Source organism: Delphinus delphis, chromosome 13 (genome assembly GCF_949987515.2).
Source record: "Delphinus delphis chromosome 13, mDelDel1.2, whole genome shotgun sequence".
Taxonomy (NCBI): Eukaryota; Metazoa; Chordata; class Mammalia; order Artiodactyla; family Delphinidae; genus Delphinus; species Delphinus delphis.
In genome coordinates this window covers 28,136,432-28,150,279 of record NC_082695.1, presented here as the reverse complement: position 1 = coordinate 28,150,279, position 13,848 = coordinate 28,136,432, and the positions used below count along the sequence as shown (strand labels likewise).

The window sequence follows — 13,848 nt, the reverse complement described above, 5'->3', positions numbered from 1 at the left end:
AATAAAAGCTAAGAGTATCTCATAGGAAAAGAAAAACAGAGTCATACCAGGACTTTCCAGTAGTTATGAGGTGGGAGCTAGAAACAAACAGCAGAAACCATCCCCAATGCACATAGTTCAGCCAACCTTCCCTAGAATCATTTTTACAGCCTAATTTCACGTAAGTCTGAGACATGTCCATGCCTTGCACCCCACTACTTACTGGTCTGAAATCCCCGCTCTGAGAACAGCCAAGAGCCTGTCCTGGGCAGGCAGGGCCATTGCAGGGACGGGGTGTGGCTCAGGGCCTCTTGGGATTTGCTCCCAGAAACTGTGGTTGGTCCTCTGGCCCTGCACGCCCACCTCAGGCAGCTGCACCCACTTTCAGACTACTTGAAAACTAATCCTACCATTAAAAAAATAAACTCAAACTGGATTAAAGACCTAAATGCAGAGGAAAACATAGGCAGAACAGTCTTTGACATAAATCATAGCAGTATTTTTTTGGATCCGTCTCTTAAAACAGGAAATAAAAGCAAAAATAAACAAATGGGACCTAATTAAACTTAAACTTCCTTTTGCACATCAAAGGAAACCACTGACAAAATGAAAAGACAACCTACTAAAGGGGAGAAAATATTTGCAAATGGTATGACTGATAAGGGGTTAATATCCAACATATATAAACAGTTCATACTATTAAACATAAAAAAAAAATTAAAAAATGGGCAGAAGAACTGAACATTTTTCCAAACAGGAAATGCAGGTGGCCAACAGGCACATGAAAAGTGCTCAACAGTGCTAATCATCAGGGAAATGCAAATCAAAACCACAATGAGCTATCACCTCACACCTGTCATTTTGATGTCAGAATCACTATCATCAAAAAACAAAAAAAAAAAACCCCACAAATAACAAATACTGGAGAGGACGTGGAGAAAAGGGAACCCTGGTACACTACTGACAAGAATGTAAATTGGTCTAGCCACTGTGAAAAACAGTATGGTGATTTCTCAATAAACTAAAAATAAAACTACCATATAACCCAGAAATTCCACTCCTGGGTATGTATCTGAAAAAAACAAAAACACTAATTCAGAAAGATACATGGACCCCAATGTTCACAGCAGTATTATTTACAGTAGCCAAGATATGGAAGCAACCTAACTGTCCACCAACAGATGAGTGGCTAAAGAAGATGTGGTATATATATATATATATATACACATACACACACACGCACACAAACACACATATACATACAATGGAATATTACTCAGCCATGGAAAAGAATAAAATTATGCCATTTGCAGCAACATGGATGGATTTGGAGGGTACTGTGCTGAGTGAAATAAGTCAGAGAAAGGCAAATACTATATAATCTCAATTATATGTGGGATCTAAAAAATATGACAAACTAGTGAATATAACAAAAAAGAAGCAAACTCACAGATATAGAGAACAAACTAGTGATTACCAGTGGTGAGGGGCAGTGGGGGAGGGGCAATAGAGGGGTAGGGGATTAAGAGGTACAAACTACTATGTATAAAATAAGCTACAAGGGCTTCCCTGGTGGCGCAGTGGTTAAGAATCCGCCTGCCAATGCAGGGGACTCGGGTTCAGGCCCTCGTCCAGGAAGATCCCACATGCCATGGAGCAACGAAGCCCGTGTGCCACAACTACTGAGCCTGCATGCCACAACTACTGAAGCCTGCACACCTAGAGCCTGTGCTCCGCAACGAGAAGCCACCACAATGAGAAGCCTGCGCAACGCAATGAAGAGTAGTAGCCCTTGCTCGCCGCAACTAGAGAAAGCCCGCGCAGCAATGAAGACCCAATGCAGCCAAATAAATAAATAAAATTTAAAAATAAAATAAAATAAGCTACAAGTATATATTGTACAACACGGGGAATATAGCCAATATTTTTTAATGAGTATAAATGGAGGATAACCTTTAAAAATTGTCAATTACTGTATTTTACACCTGTAACATATAAAATTATACATCAACTATATATATAAAGTATTTACTTCATAGAAAGAAAGAAAGGAAGAAAGAAAGAAAACTAATCTTCACCAGGATTAGTTCCTGCCCCAGAGGAGTCACGGAGACACCCAGAAAGGAACCGGGGAGCGTGAGGTGTCCCTGTCATGTCCACTCCCGTTGACTAAACACTTTCTGCCTGGCTGAGGTGTTTCAATGGGTCTCTGACATCTCTTAACATTAGTCTTTTCTACAGCCTGGTCTGGTTTCTGAAATTTGCTTATTGTCTGCGTATTGTCTGATCCAAGTTACTAGTCTCTGACACTAAGTTAGGCCTTTTCTAGTTCTTGACACTAAGTTAGGCCTTTTCTAGTTCTTGACACTAAGTTAGGCCTTTTCTAGTTCTATGTCCTGACCAGTGACTCTTAATCAGGTCCTGGATGCAATGAGGTCACTGTCAGAAGTCCCGCAGCTTTGCTCCCGGGGTGGCACTGTCACTGAAGGCTGCCAGAATCGTCTCAGATGCCAGCCTGACACCTAACTCACTTAACAGGAAGGCAAATCTCCTTCTTCCTGAAAAGAATCCCAGTGAAGGCATAGATACAGCTCCTTTGCTTAGTTTTCCTACTGAAAGCTTTGATATAGCTCCAATCAAAGCTTATCTTGACTTTTAAAACGTTACCTGGGACAGGCTAGCAGAGGTTATTAAAGATAAGCAAGAAACACTGAGGTTTAGAGTTTTAGGAAGAGAGAAAAAAATGATGGAAAAAGATCTGGTGTTGGGAGGTCTGGTTTAGCAGGGATTCTGCTACTGAAAAGTTGTCTGACTTTCTAAAGTTGGTCTCTATCTCTACTAGAGGCTCAGTTTTCTCACTGAAAAGTAATGACGTTGAACAAGATTTCTAAGCCCCTTTCCAGTTTAAGTTATTTTAAATTCAAGCATTCTTATATACTACTAGTTGAAATACTACAAAGTTTATGAGATATGAAGATTTTGGAGTTAGACTTGGGTTTCAAATCCGTCTCTATAATTTACTCTTTAACAATCTTAGTTCAAAGACAACACCTTTCTGTGTGTCTTGTTTCCTTATCTTTTATATAAGGATCGTAGCTACTTCTAGGGTCTGATCAATTTATAATACCTAAAGTATAACATAGAGTTGGCTCAATAAAAAGCAGATATTAGAGCTTTCTTTAAGGACCTTGGCAATATGTATCAAAAGCTATAAATATGTACATTCTTTCACCTAGCAAACATTCTTCTAGAAATATCCTGAAAAATAATTCAAAGCAAAAATGTATCATAAGGATGTTAACAATATTATTGTTATTTATAATAACAGAAAACTGGTAACAGCTTAAATGTTCAAAAACAGGGGACTGGTTAAATATAATATGGCAAATTATTATGATAGAATACCACACAGATATTTGGCATCATGTTGAAAAACGATTAATCAGATGGGAAAATGCTCATAATATTTTGTTAAGTAAAAAGCATGGGTTAGTTCCAGTTCTGGCAAAATGGCAGATTAGATAACCTATTCCTACGGCCTCAAGCAGGGTATAAAGTCTCTGGGTCACTACCAATAGCCCAGTTTCACAACTAGAAACTTTTAAGGACATCAATTCAAGCTTGTAGTTAATGCTGATTATTTAACTATTATAATTTAAATGCACAAAGCTGCTGGGTAAATCTAAGAGAAAAAAAAAAATCCCTTTACTGGTTCTGCAACTGGAGGTCTCACTTGACAGAAAGGAAGAAAATGCATTTCCTTGAAGGAACAAAGGACGCACAGCATTAAGAAGACTGAGGGCAAGTCATCTCTCATGGCTCTGAACAGGATTAAGGAGTTTTTCTTTCTACATAAAGCAGCTGAGTTTATGTTGATAAAGTAAATAATCCATTAATATCCATTTCATAAGAATATCTGACTTATAATAATATATTGACTCTTTACAGGGAAATTCACTACTCAATGGGGAATATTTAGACAGGAACCTGCTCTTTGTGATAATCTGGGCCCAACTTTAAGTTAACCTCAAAGACAGCAAGGGGCAACAGGAACTTTCTGGTGCACAATGCAGTCAAATGAAATATGTCTGCAGAGGTGAGCAGAGCTGCTACCCTGGAATGGTGGCAGTTACCTCTTAGTATGAAGTCTCTGTGGAAGAGAAAATTAAATGAGATCATGTACGAACGAGTTCACCATACAGTCGGTATTCTGGTGGCTGGAAGGGTTTTTTTGGTCTGTTTTTATTTTTGTTTTTGGCCGTGCTGCATGCCTTGTAGGATCTTAGTTCCCCAACCAGGGATTGAACCCAGGCCCTCAGCAGTGAGAGCCTGCAGTCCTAACCACTGGACCACCAGAGAATTCCCCTGGAAGGTATTTCTTAAACCTGAGGGAAAAACCTCCGGTGGAGAGACTGCAAGGCCAGCAGGAGACGTGTGATCGTGCACAGAAGCACTTCCTCCAGGAGTGAGTACGGTGCCCCGTCCACAGAGGGACGAGCTCAGTGTCAGGCGTGCTGGGACTTCCTAGGGGACACTTCCTCTGAGAATGGAAAAGGCATGAAGATGGGGAGGTGGCGGGGTAGGGAATGGAGAGCAGGGCCTAGGCCCGCCTCCATTTCTAGCTGACCCGCCTTGTACTTCTACAGCTTTGATGTGAAGGAAAAGTTTTGGTCCTTAAAAAAAAATTTTGTAAGCCACTCAGTAAATGGGAGGGAAGGAGGAAAAATGGGGAAGTGGTAATAAAATTGAGGGGATGGAAGAAAAGAGTAAGACCAGCCTTTTCTGAGCTTCTTCTTTATTTGGCCCCCACTGTCCTCCCACTACAGGCCTGAGTATTAGTCTTTGTTCCTGTGCAACCTCCACCAGGAATGCTTTAGGCAAGTCAGAGAGGCAGGGTCAGTCCACTCCTCCGCCCCCAGGGGAAGTCCAGGCCAGTAGGGGAGAAACAGGAGACCGGCTGTGACCTGGCCTGGCACGTGCCACAAACAGCAGAAGCCCTCTGCCCACTGCTCTCCTCGCCTGACTCCTCAGCCCAGGTCCTCCCTCTCCCTGAGGCTTCTCCAGCCCCTGGCCCCCTGGTGGCATCACACACAGGTGGCTCAAAAGGTGCCTGGCAGGCCGCGAGCACTCACCAAACACGTGTAATGACTCAGTGTATGCTTCTTATTTCCCATTTGGATTATGAGCAAGGGGACAAAGCCTATCGCACTGCTGTCCCTTTACTGCTTACTGAAGGCATTTGGTAAATATTTAAATGGAAAAAATGGAGAGGCATTGGAAAAAAAAGAAGTTGGCGAAAAGGAAAAATAGGAGAAGAGTTAAAGAAAAAAGTGTGAAAAAACATTATTATAAAATGTGAATGAAGACACTGTGCAATGTGATGTGGGATAGATCTATCTTAGTATCTGTGGCCATTTTTATAAGTGAGCAAATAGGACCAGAGATAAATCAATCTTGGCTTAGGAATTCCCTGACATCAGGAATCCATTAAGGTGGGGAAAAGAACACCCATCCATCAACTTAGAGAAGGCAGGACTCCTCAGCCTCTTTTCCGCTTTCATATTTATGGGCAGGACTGCCACATTCTGGAGCTGCAGGAGACCTCAGATGGAGGACACGGTGGAGGCTGACACAAAGGGACCTGTCTTCGTGTCCTGCCCACAAAGCAGAGCCAGAGCCCACGGCATGTTCCTCACTAACTCACACTGTAAGGAAACCCGGCTTGAGTTTCAAGGTGCTTCGTTCATGTCTATAGAAACATCAGATAATTGTCAGGCTTTTACAAGAGACATTTTTCTGAGTTGGCTTCAACCAGTCGGTAGATTAAAATCTTAAAGAGGCTAATGTTAAGAAAGCTTTTTAGGATGAACACACCTAATCTACCACAATTAAATTAAAGCTGAGTTTCATCAAAAGAAACCCTACGGAGCCTCAGAGAGGGCACCAAAAAACAAAACAAAACAAAAAACCTCTACTGAAACTGATTATTCACAAAGCCCAAGTTTGAAATATAGCTGTTTAAAATTAAAGGCTTCTGCTCATCTGTGTTTTCTAAATTTTAAAGTTTGAACATATTTAGAAGTTTAAAAATTCTATATTCAGGGCTTCTCTGGTGGCACAGTGGTTGAGAGTCTGCCTGCCGATGCAGGGGACGCAGGTTCGTGCCCCAGTCTGGGAAGATCCCACATGCCACGGAGTGGCTGGGCCTGTGAGCCATGGCCGCTGAGCCTGTGCATCCGGAGCCTGTGCTCTGCAACAGGAGAGGCCACAGCAGTGAGAGGCTCGCGTACCGCAAAAAAAATCTATATTCAGAAGTTCAAAAAAAAAAAGGAATGTAAGGCATTCTCACATTCAGCATCTTTGCCCTGCCCCTCCTTAGTACTTTAGAGCATCAGCTGTAAGGGAAGAGGACAGAGGGGCGTGCTTGCTCCACTCCTGGCCCAGGACCATTCCCTCTGTTCCAGAAATCAGAGATCCCCACCTTACTCCCAATCATGGGAGCCATGACTGCCCAGGCCTGGACCAGCAGCCAAAGACCAGGCTCAACACGTCTCAGCACTGTATTTCACACTCCCTTTCTAACTAATGGGCAGGCACGCAAACGCAGCCTCGCTCTGATTAAGAGAATTGTGTCTAGCAAATCATCTCAAGATTTGGATTTAGGGCATCAGCACAATATTTTCACAAAGAGGAAAACTAAGACAACTGCAGAGGCCGCCCACTGCCCTCCTCATGGCCTGGGCATTCTAGCTCAGGGCAGTGAAGGACGAAGAAAGGACAGGAAGGGGGTCCTGGACACGGGATGGCGTGCTCGCTGCACCAGACACAGGTGCTCCCAGCAGACTCTGCAAGGGCGGCACTGGTGTCACCACCGTCCAGCTTGGTCACCTCCAGCCACACGTGAGAACTCAATGAACTGAGTTTTAAATTTATTTAATATAATTTGCATTTCAATTATCACAGTTCTAGTGGCTAACCACTAGATCTTCTTTTCATTTAAACTGTTGTTCTCACAGGTTAGCATGAATTTCTTTAAATATGTGAGTGTCTGCTGGGGATCAGGACCTGGGAATATAAGGTGAATTCCGCACCTTCCCTCCTGGGAGCTTGCACTTGGTGAGAGAGAGAAAAAAATGGATAATTATATTACAAAGGGTCAAGTGCTCTAACACAACAGACGGATCAGAGGGTTATTATGGAATCGGAGAGGAGCTGGGTGTAGACTGCACGCAGATGCACAGAGCGGAGCAACAGGGAGTGAGCAGGAAAGAACAAGGGACCCAGTGGGGCTGAAGGGTAAACTGAGGCAGAGTGATGCTGCAGGCACCAGATGGCGCAGGCTCTGACGCAGCTTCTTCAGGGACAGCAGCTTAGTCCTGTAAGTGGCAGGAAGCCTTCAAAAGGTTTCAAAGACAAAGACCCTAGTGGTATTTGCAAGATGGAATCAGGGAAGCTAGGAAGAAGGAAGATAAGATATGACTGATGAGACAGCGCATGCACTGAATTGGGCAGTAATAAGAATACTTCTTTACTATTCTTGAAGTTTGAAAAACATTTAGTGGCAAAATTGTTATTACTGATATTGCTGGATAAGGTGTGGAGACCGGTGAGGGCGTTATGAGAGAATAACCCCTCAAGTTCTAACTTGGATGAATGATCTAACTTGGATGAATGAGGAGAGAATGGAGCCAGCAACCGAGACAGCAGACAGGAGACTAGAAGCCTGCTGTGTGTGGCGTGGTTTGGCAGGGGGCGGGGAGATCATTTCATTTTATATAAGCTGACTTTGAGGGTCAGGTAGTGGAGACATACAATAGTGACACTGCGGACAGAGGCCTGCAGAGATCTGGGAGCACCCACGTCAGGAACAGGAAGGATCCGCAGGGCATGGGCACAGTGTTGGGGGACTTGTCTTTTGGTGTTACTATTACATAAAGAAGCAGCTTCAGTATGGGTGTGTGTGCGTGTGTGTGTGTGTGTGTGTGTGTGTGTGTTCTAGAGAGGGAAGAATCTATGAAGATGTTTTTCTTTTTCCTTCCCCAAAACAAAGGGAAACATATTTAAGAAAATATAGGTTTGAAAATTACTGACTTACTTTAACCCCACTGTAATCTAAGACTACGTATGTATGTCACAAGTTATTCTATAAACTACAGCCACTATATTGGCCTTTATTAAATAACAGTAAGTAATCCACTGTTTCATTTCCTGCTAAATGAATGAATTTTAAACCTAACTTTAATTGACTGAAAAATGGGAAGAGATTAAGTAACAGCTGGAGCAACACGAGGACCGGTCGGAGGGCGCTCACTTCCTAACCCCGAATCAGGACATGGGGGGCCGTGGGGACTCACCTCCGAGTCAGAGCTGTCCAGCTCGGCCAGAGTTGGGGCTTTGAGGAGTTTCTTCCGCTGCACAGGCACCTGCTGTACGGCACTTGCCCCATTTTCTTTTGATTGTGACGTTAAACCTCCATTCACCATCGATGATTCCAGGACATTCTTTGGAGATTCAGGGGTAGCTACCTCTGGTAAAACAAAGGTGAAAGCTTACCTTTTCTTGAGCACAGAAAGGTAGTCAGTGAACCAAACACACTGTTCCAAGTACCTGCACTTGGAATCACACCCGAGGTGATACGGCATTTCTACGTCATGCAAATACAACACAGAGGCTAGACACAGTAACACCTATGCATATACAACACTTGCATTGACATTAACTGTCAGATTCAAATAAAGGAAACCTTTAAATGAAAAATTATATATTCACATTTGTAGATAAAAATTTAGAGCTAGAAGAAATACTACAGATAACTGACTCAAACTTCTCTATTTTCCAGAGGCCCAGAGAGGCTAACTTTCCTTTTAGCCTCTAAAGAGCTAGTGATCTACAGATCAGAGTGATGGCATGCACATATGGCTGTAAGATCTGAAAGTGGTTTGATTTTAAAGTAAAAACAGCTAATAATCTATATGCATATAAACATGAACACAAAGACTCTGAGATACATTTCCTCTGATAAAGCTGATTTTGATTATACAAAGTTCAAATCTGGATGGGAAGGCAGTGAAAGAAATGTGGCAGCACAGAGCACAGAGCATGGAGTACAGAGTATAGACTACAGAACACAGAGCATACAGTATGGAGTACAGTGAACAGAGTACAAAATAAGAGTATGTAGCACAACAGGTAAACTTTAGAGTATACAGTATAGTTAAGATGCAGATGGTCTGGATTCGAAGTCTAGCTCTAGTTGTTTGACCTTGAGCAAGTTACTTAAACTTTCATTCCTCAACTGTAAAATGGGGCTAACAACAGAAATGGGCTTGTTGTGAGGATTAAATAAGTTAACAACTGCATATAAAATACTTTAGTGTGTAATAAAGGCAGTGCACAGTAAATGTTAGCAATTATTAACACTGACTTTTATCTCCATTTGTAAGTGAGTGAACCAAGGCTAAGGATGATTCAGCCAGTCACACAGCCAGCGCGGCACAGCTGACACTGGAATCCTTGTCGGTACTGATTCTAAAAGGCCACCTTTTTTTGTAGTGGAGCCTGTAATCTTCCAATGCAAGTGGAACTAATTTTCTTCAGTATTTCAATAACTAATAATTTTAGTAACTAACTACTAAATTAGAGTATTTAAAAGTGAGAAAAAGCAGTCCCTGCATGATTTAACTCACAGACCAGCCCATAACCTGGTTTTTGCCCATGGAGCAGTCTGTGAAACTCCCATGGTTGGGGGTAAAGGGTATGCTGGGCACTAAAAAATCAGGATTAATGCTTGTTTGTGGGGGGTGGGGGGAAGCGTTGTACCTGAAGTAACTATAAAATACAAGAATGTTCTATTTATAGTAGCTCCCCCCAACATGTAATAGTTTTATGCTTGAAGTGGAAGAGGTGGATTTCCAGATAACATTCAGAATGTAAGTATGTTCTAGTACAGCTTTCCTTGACATTATTTAAAAGAATTATGTGAGTTATTTATTATAAATGATGTATATCTAACTTAATATTCACAATTTCTGCATATTTTTAGATATCAAGAAGGCCAGAACTAGAACTGCCCTTGTGAACTACAAGGGTTTGAGTGAGCAAGAAAGGAATGAGGAAAGGAAAAAAGGAAGAAGACAGACTTGTCATAAATCATTTATCATTTTACATAAAATGTTTAACAGAAAACTTGACAACAAATGTGTTGACAACACATGAGTTAATTTTGTTACTACCTCTCCAGGTGTTAAGTAGCTAGAACAAATATATGATTGGGGGATGGGGTGTGCTGAAGGGACAAAAGGGCAAAAGCAGCAAGTTTTTACAAAATTACAAAGGTTAAAATCTTTAAATAAACCTTTCATAAGGTGTAGAAAGCAGTAGGCTGCCACACTTACAAGCGTAATTTAAAAGTCTTCCAGAGAGCAAAGGAGGAAATGATTGGGCTAATTGATTAATTCCTATTCAAGAAAAAAGGTAATGTTTAAATATGGTCTTGAAGTATCTTTTGAAAAATCGTATTCTATAGCACACACTTTTTACACACTTCCTCCAGAGGTTCATGCAGTAGCGGCAGCCAGTCTTCCAAGAAAAAGCACACATATCTCCCACTGGTCCAACTATCCACACCCAACTGAGGCTCTGCCTGGAGACACAGTGAGCTTCTCCAGGCGGGTCTCACAGGTCCAAGCCAGAGTTTCCTTAAGGGTGAAGTCACCAGTGGTGTGTGGAGGAACATTAACACAGTTTTAATGGTTATATATTTAATGTTTCAGAAAAAATATAATTACTATATCAGATACATGATTTTATGGATGTTTTTGCTTAAGAAAATTTTAAAAGTCATTTATGGTAGATTTAAAAAGTTTGAACAGTACTGGTGGCACTTAAGTCTGGTAAAATCATGAGGGTGAGATCTGCACTGAAGTTTAGGGAACACTGTTAAGTGACAGTGGCTGCCATGAGCTAACTTCATTCTCAATGCAAGGGATCTGAGAAATTACCCAATAGCTCTCTAATTGCCTGAAGACTTTGCTGAGGTTGGTAACTGTACTTGAGCTCACTGACTCAAACTACTGAAATAAACACCTAGTATTCAATTCAAAGCTTTCGGATAAATGGAATTAATAGAAGAATATGTTATGTCCCAGTCAGGCTTCAGGATGATCTCCGTATGTAAGACTAAATATTGTGTGTGATTTTATCTAATACTGCATATTTGTAAAAGCCCCAGTTGAACACACTTTTAAGAGATATTTTTAAGTAGTTTGATTACTTATACTTTTCTGTTCAAATGAATGAATCCTCATTATCACTTCAGTGTATCTGATGAGAAAACCAAACCCTTGGATAAGACTTTAGACTTCTTCTATATAAGACAGAATTTCTGGTGATATTTATAAGTAAACAAACTATTTAAGATGCTACACAGAGCTTTAGAAGTCACATGCCTCAGGTTCAGAATCTAAAACACACAACCATGATATTAAATACCTTATGTAATAACTTCTATTATTACACAGTGTAATAATTATGTCTGTTAGATACACCCAGGCTGCTGCCTTATTTAGTTGGAGGAAATATGGCTGAAATAAGGATTGTATATTTAATATTTGCATCAGAAAAATAAATTATACTTACCTTAATTAATGTTGACTGGATTAACATTTTCCAATAAGAATTAGTATTTCTAAAACATACCTGAGCAGCAGAACATACTTCAATGTATCCTATTCTACACTTACGTGCATTACCTACACTACACGTTTAAATATTTACTCCTTAGTTAGCTAATTTCCCAACTTAGACAAGAAATGCATCCCGATCTTTGCATTTAGGTTAGAAGAATAGATCAGTCTTTTCCATTTATAATTTGGGACATTTAAATTGGTTAGTCAAAATGACACAATGAAAACACAAGAAATCGAGAATGAAGTGTGTGGAAATTGCAAAGTACACTAAGGTACAAAATAAATTATGGCAAATGATAAGCAGTGAAAGCAAATCAAAAATTTTTGTTGCTCCTTTACTTCGAGAAGCTCAGCACCAAGAGCTTTCTTCCCAACACAAGAACCCATCATATAACCTATAAGACACGAACACACCTACATACATGTGTGTGGGCATGCACGCCATCCAGGTCAGCCACCTGTGCCTACTTCACGGGAGACAGCAGCCAGTGTGCTTAGGCAGCGGCCACTCCCAGAGAGCCCGCCAGGGAGGAATATCTTTAGTAGATATTTAGAAGAGATGGATCTTAGTATGTGTTGCCAACTTTTGGAGATTAGCAGTAACACACATGTTCTCAAACATTTCTGAGTTTATTTTCCAGACCAAGTTTTTTTTTTTTTTACAAAGTTACTCTGCAAATCGTTGATAAAATAAAAATTGTCAAATGGATAAAGAAAATAGAAAAAGCTCCTCAGTGGTCAGTCAGAAGTAGTAAGTGAAGACTATAACATATTTATCTGAGTTTCTTGAAAGTGCAAATATTAGTCATGCCTAAGAGAACTACAAATATACACAGAAATTCAAAAAGCAGTTGGGAACTATTTTAGCAGTTGGAAGACACTCAGTAAATATTCACAGACAGAACATGATATTAGAACTCTCTGGCTCTTTAAATATGAATTTGTATGTAAGATATGCCAACAGTTCCATGGCATGTAAAAGAAAATTCTGGAAGGAAATACTAGTGCCAATATCTTATCTCATTTTGCATTCAAAACAGCAGCTTCCAAAGTCTAAAATTCTAACGTGCAAAACATTTTATTGGGACTAAGCTGGCTTTGCAAATTTGCTCATATATAATTTAAAAATTCAATTTAAAAGGGGGGCTGATTTTACAGGTCAAATTTAATCATTAATAGCTACTTGTTTCACTATTAGTCCCTGTCTATTTAACAGAAGGGCTCTAAACGTGTCCTACAAACCCGGGACATATGATTATATTTTACAACCAAAGCCATTACAACGCTCATGTGTTTTTAGACTCTTAATCAGCACAAAGAACCAGCGTGACAAGGCCCTACGCACAGGAGCACTGGGTACGCAGATAGCTCTTGGCCCTCAACTGAGGAGCAGTCGTCCTCTGAAGCAGCTGACAGTTCTGAGTTCAGCTACCTGAATAACTGAGTGCTTTAGAGAGTAAGAAGTGTCAAAACTTTGTTTCTTGAAAGTGTTTTCTATGCTCTGAAGGCAGAGTTCTGTTAGACTCTGACCGCTGCTTTATGAGATTGGGGGTGGGGTGGGCACTGTGTTCCATGACCACAAGTGTCACGGTTCTTCCACAGGCTCTTGCAAGGCAACAGATTTATTACAGTTTTAATTTTTTTAAAGTATACTATTTTCAAAGAAACAGAATGTTTTATTTGACCACAGCTTAGAAGAAGCCTTTCAATTTTCTTTTTTGACGTGTTTGAACAAGCAGATGAATGAAATGTATTTCACAGAGACCACAAAACCCACGTCAGGTGTGAAAGTGCTTTTTTTTTTACCTGACAAGTCAAAACTGTAAGACATGCTAAGTGGCCGCATTGCTGAAAAAAGAAAACAAACAATAAAAAGAAAATAATTCAGCTGTTAGGATATACAGGGAAGATGAAAAAGGGAGGAGGGTTCAAGACCTGTGGTGGCACATTTCACACTTTAAGGCAGAAGGCAGTAAATAACAATCTGAAATACAATAAAACCATGAGTCTTAGTTTTAATTATATTACTAAGACTTGAAATGGAGTAACAATAAAAGAAAACAAATAACTTTTAAAGAACATGTTAAAAATGAAAGCATGTTAAAGATACAAACATTTTAGAATCATAGTACAGGACTTTAAAATATAAGAGTTCAAAAGAAAAAACTAGCCATGTTTTAAA

General features: G+C 40.4%; 2 protein-coding genes across 7 annotated transcripts in view; one reads left to right on the top strand and one right to left on the bottom strand.

Annotated features, from left to right (window-relative positions):
- SPIRE1 (spire type actin nucleation factor 1) overlaps window positions 1-13,848 on the bottom strand; it is a 206,937-nt gene that overhangs the window by 20,031 nt on the left and 173,058 nt on the right. For 4 of the 6 annotated variants that reach the window (XM_060028619.1, XM_060028622.1, XM_060028620.1 and 1 more), the window contains 2 exons: window positions 13,473-13,514; window positions 8,334-8,506 (listed from right to left, as the gene is read on the bottom strand). In XM_060028619.1, coding sequence (XP_059884602.1) covers window positions 8,334-8,506; window positions 13,473-13,514 — 215 coding nt within the window. The remainder of the gene's footprint in view (window positions 1-8,333; window positions 8,507-13,472; window positions 13,515-13,848) is intronic. The other 2 variants (XM_060028621.1, XM_060028624.1) reach the window with 1 other exon arrangement.
- Window positions 1-13,848, top strand: part of PRELID3A (PRELI domain containing 3A) — a 138,653-nt gene that overhangs the window by 68,079 nt on the left and 56,726 nt on the right. The window lies entirely within an intron of this gene.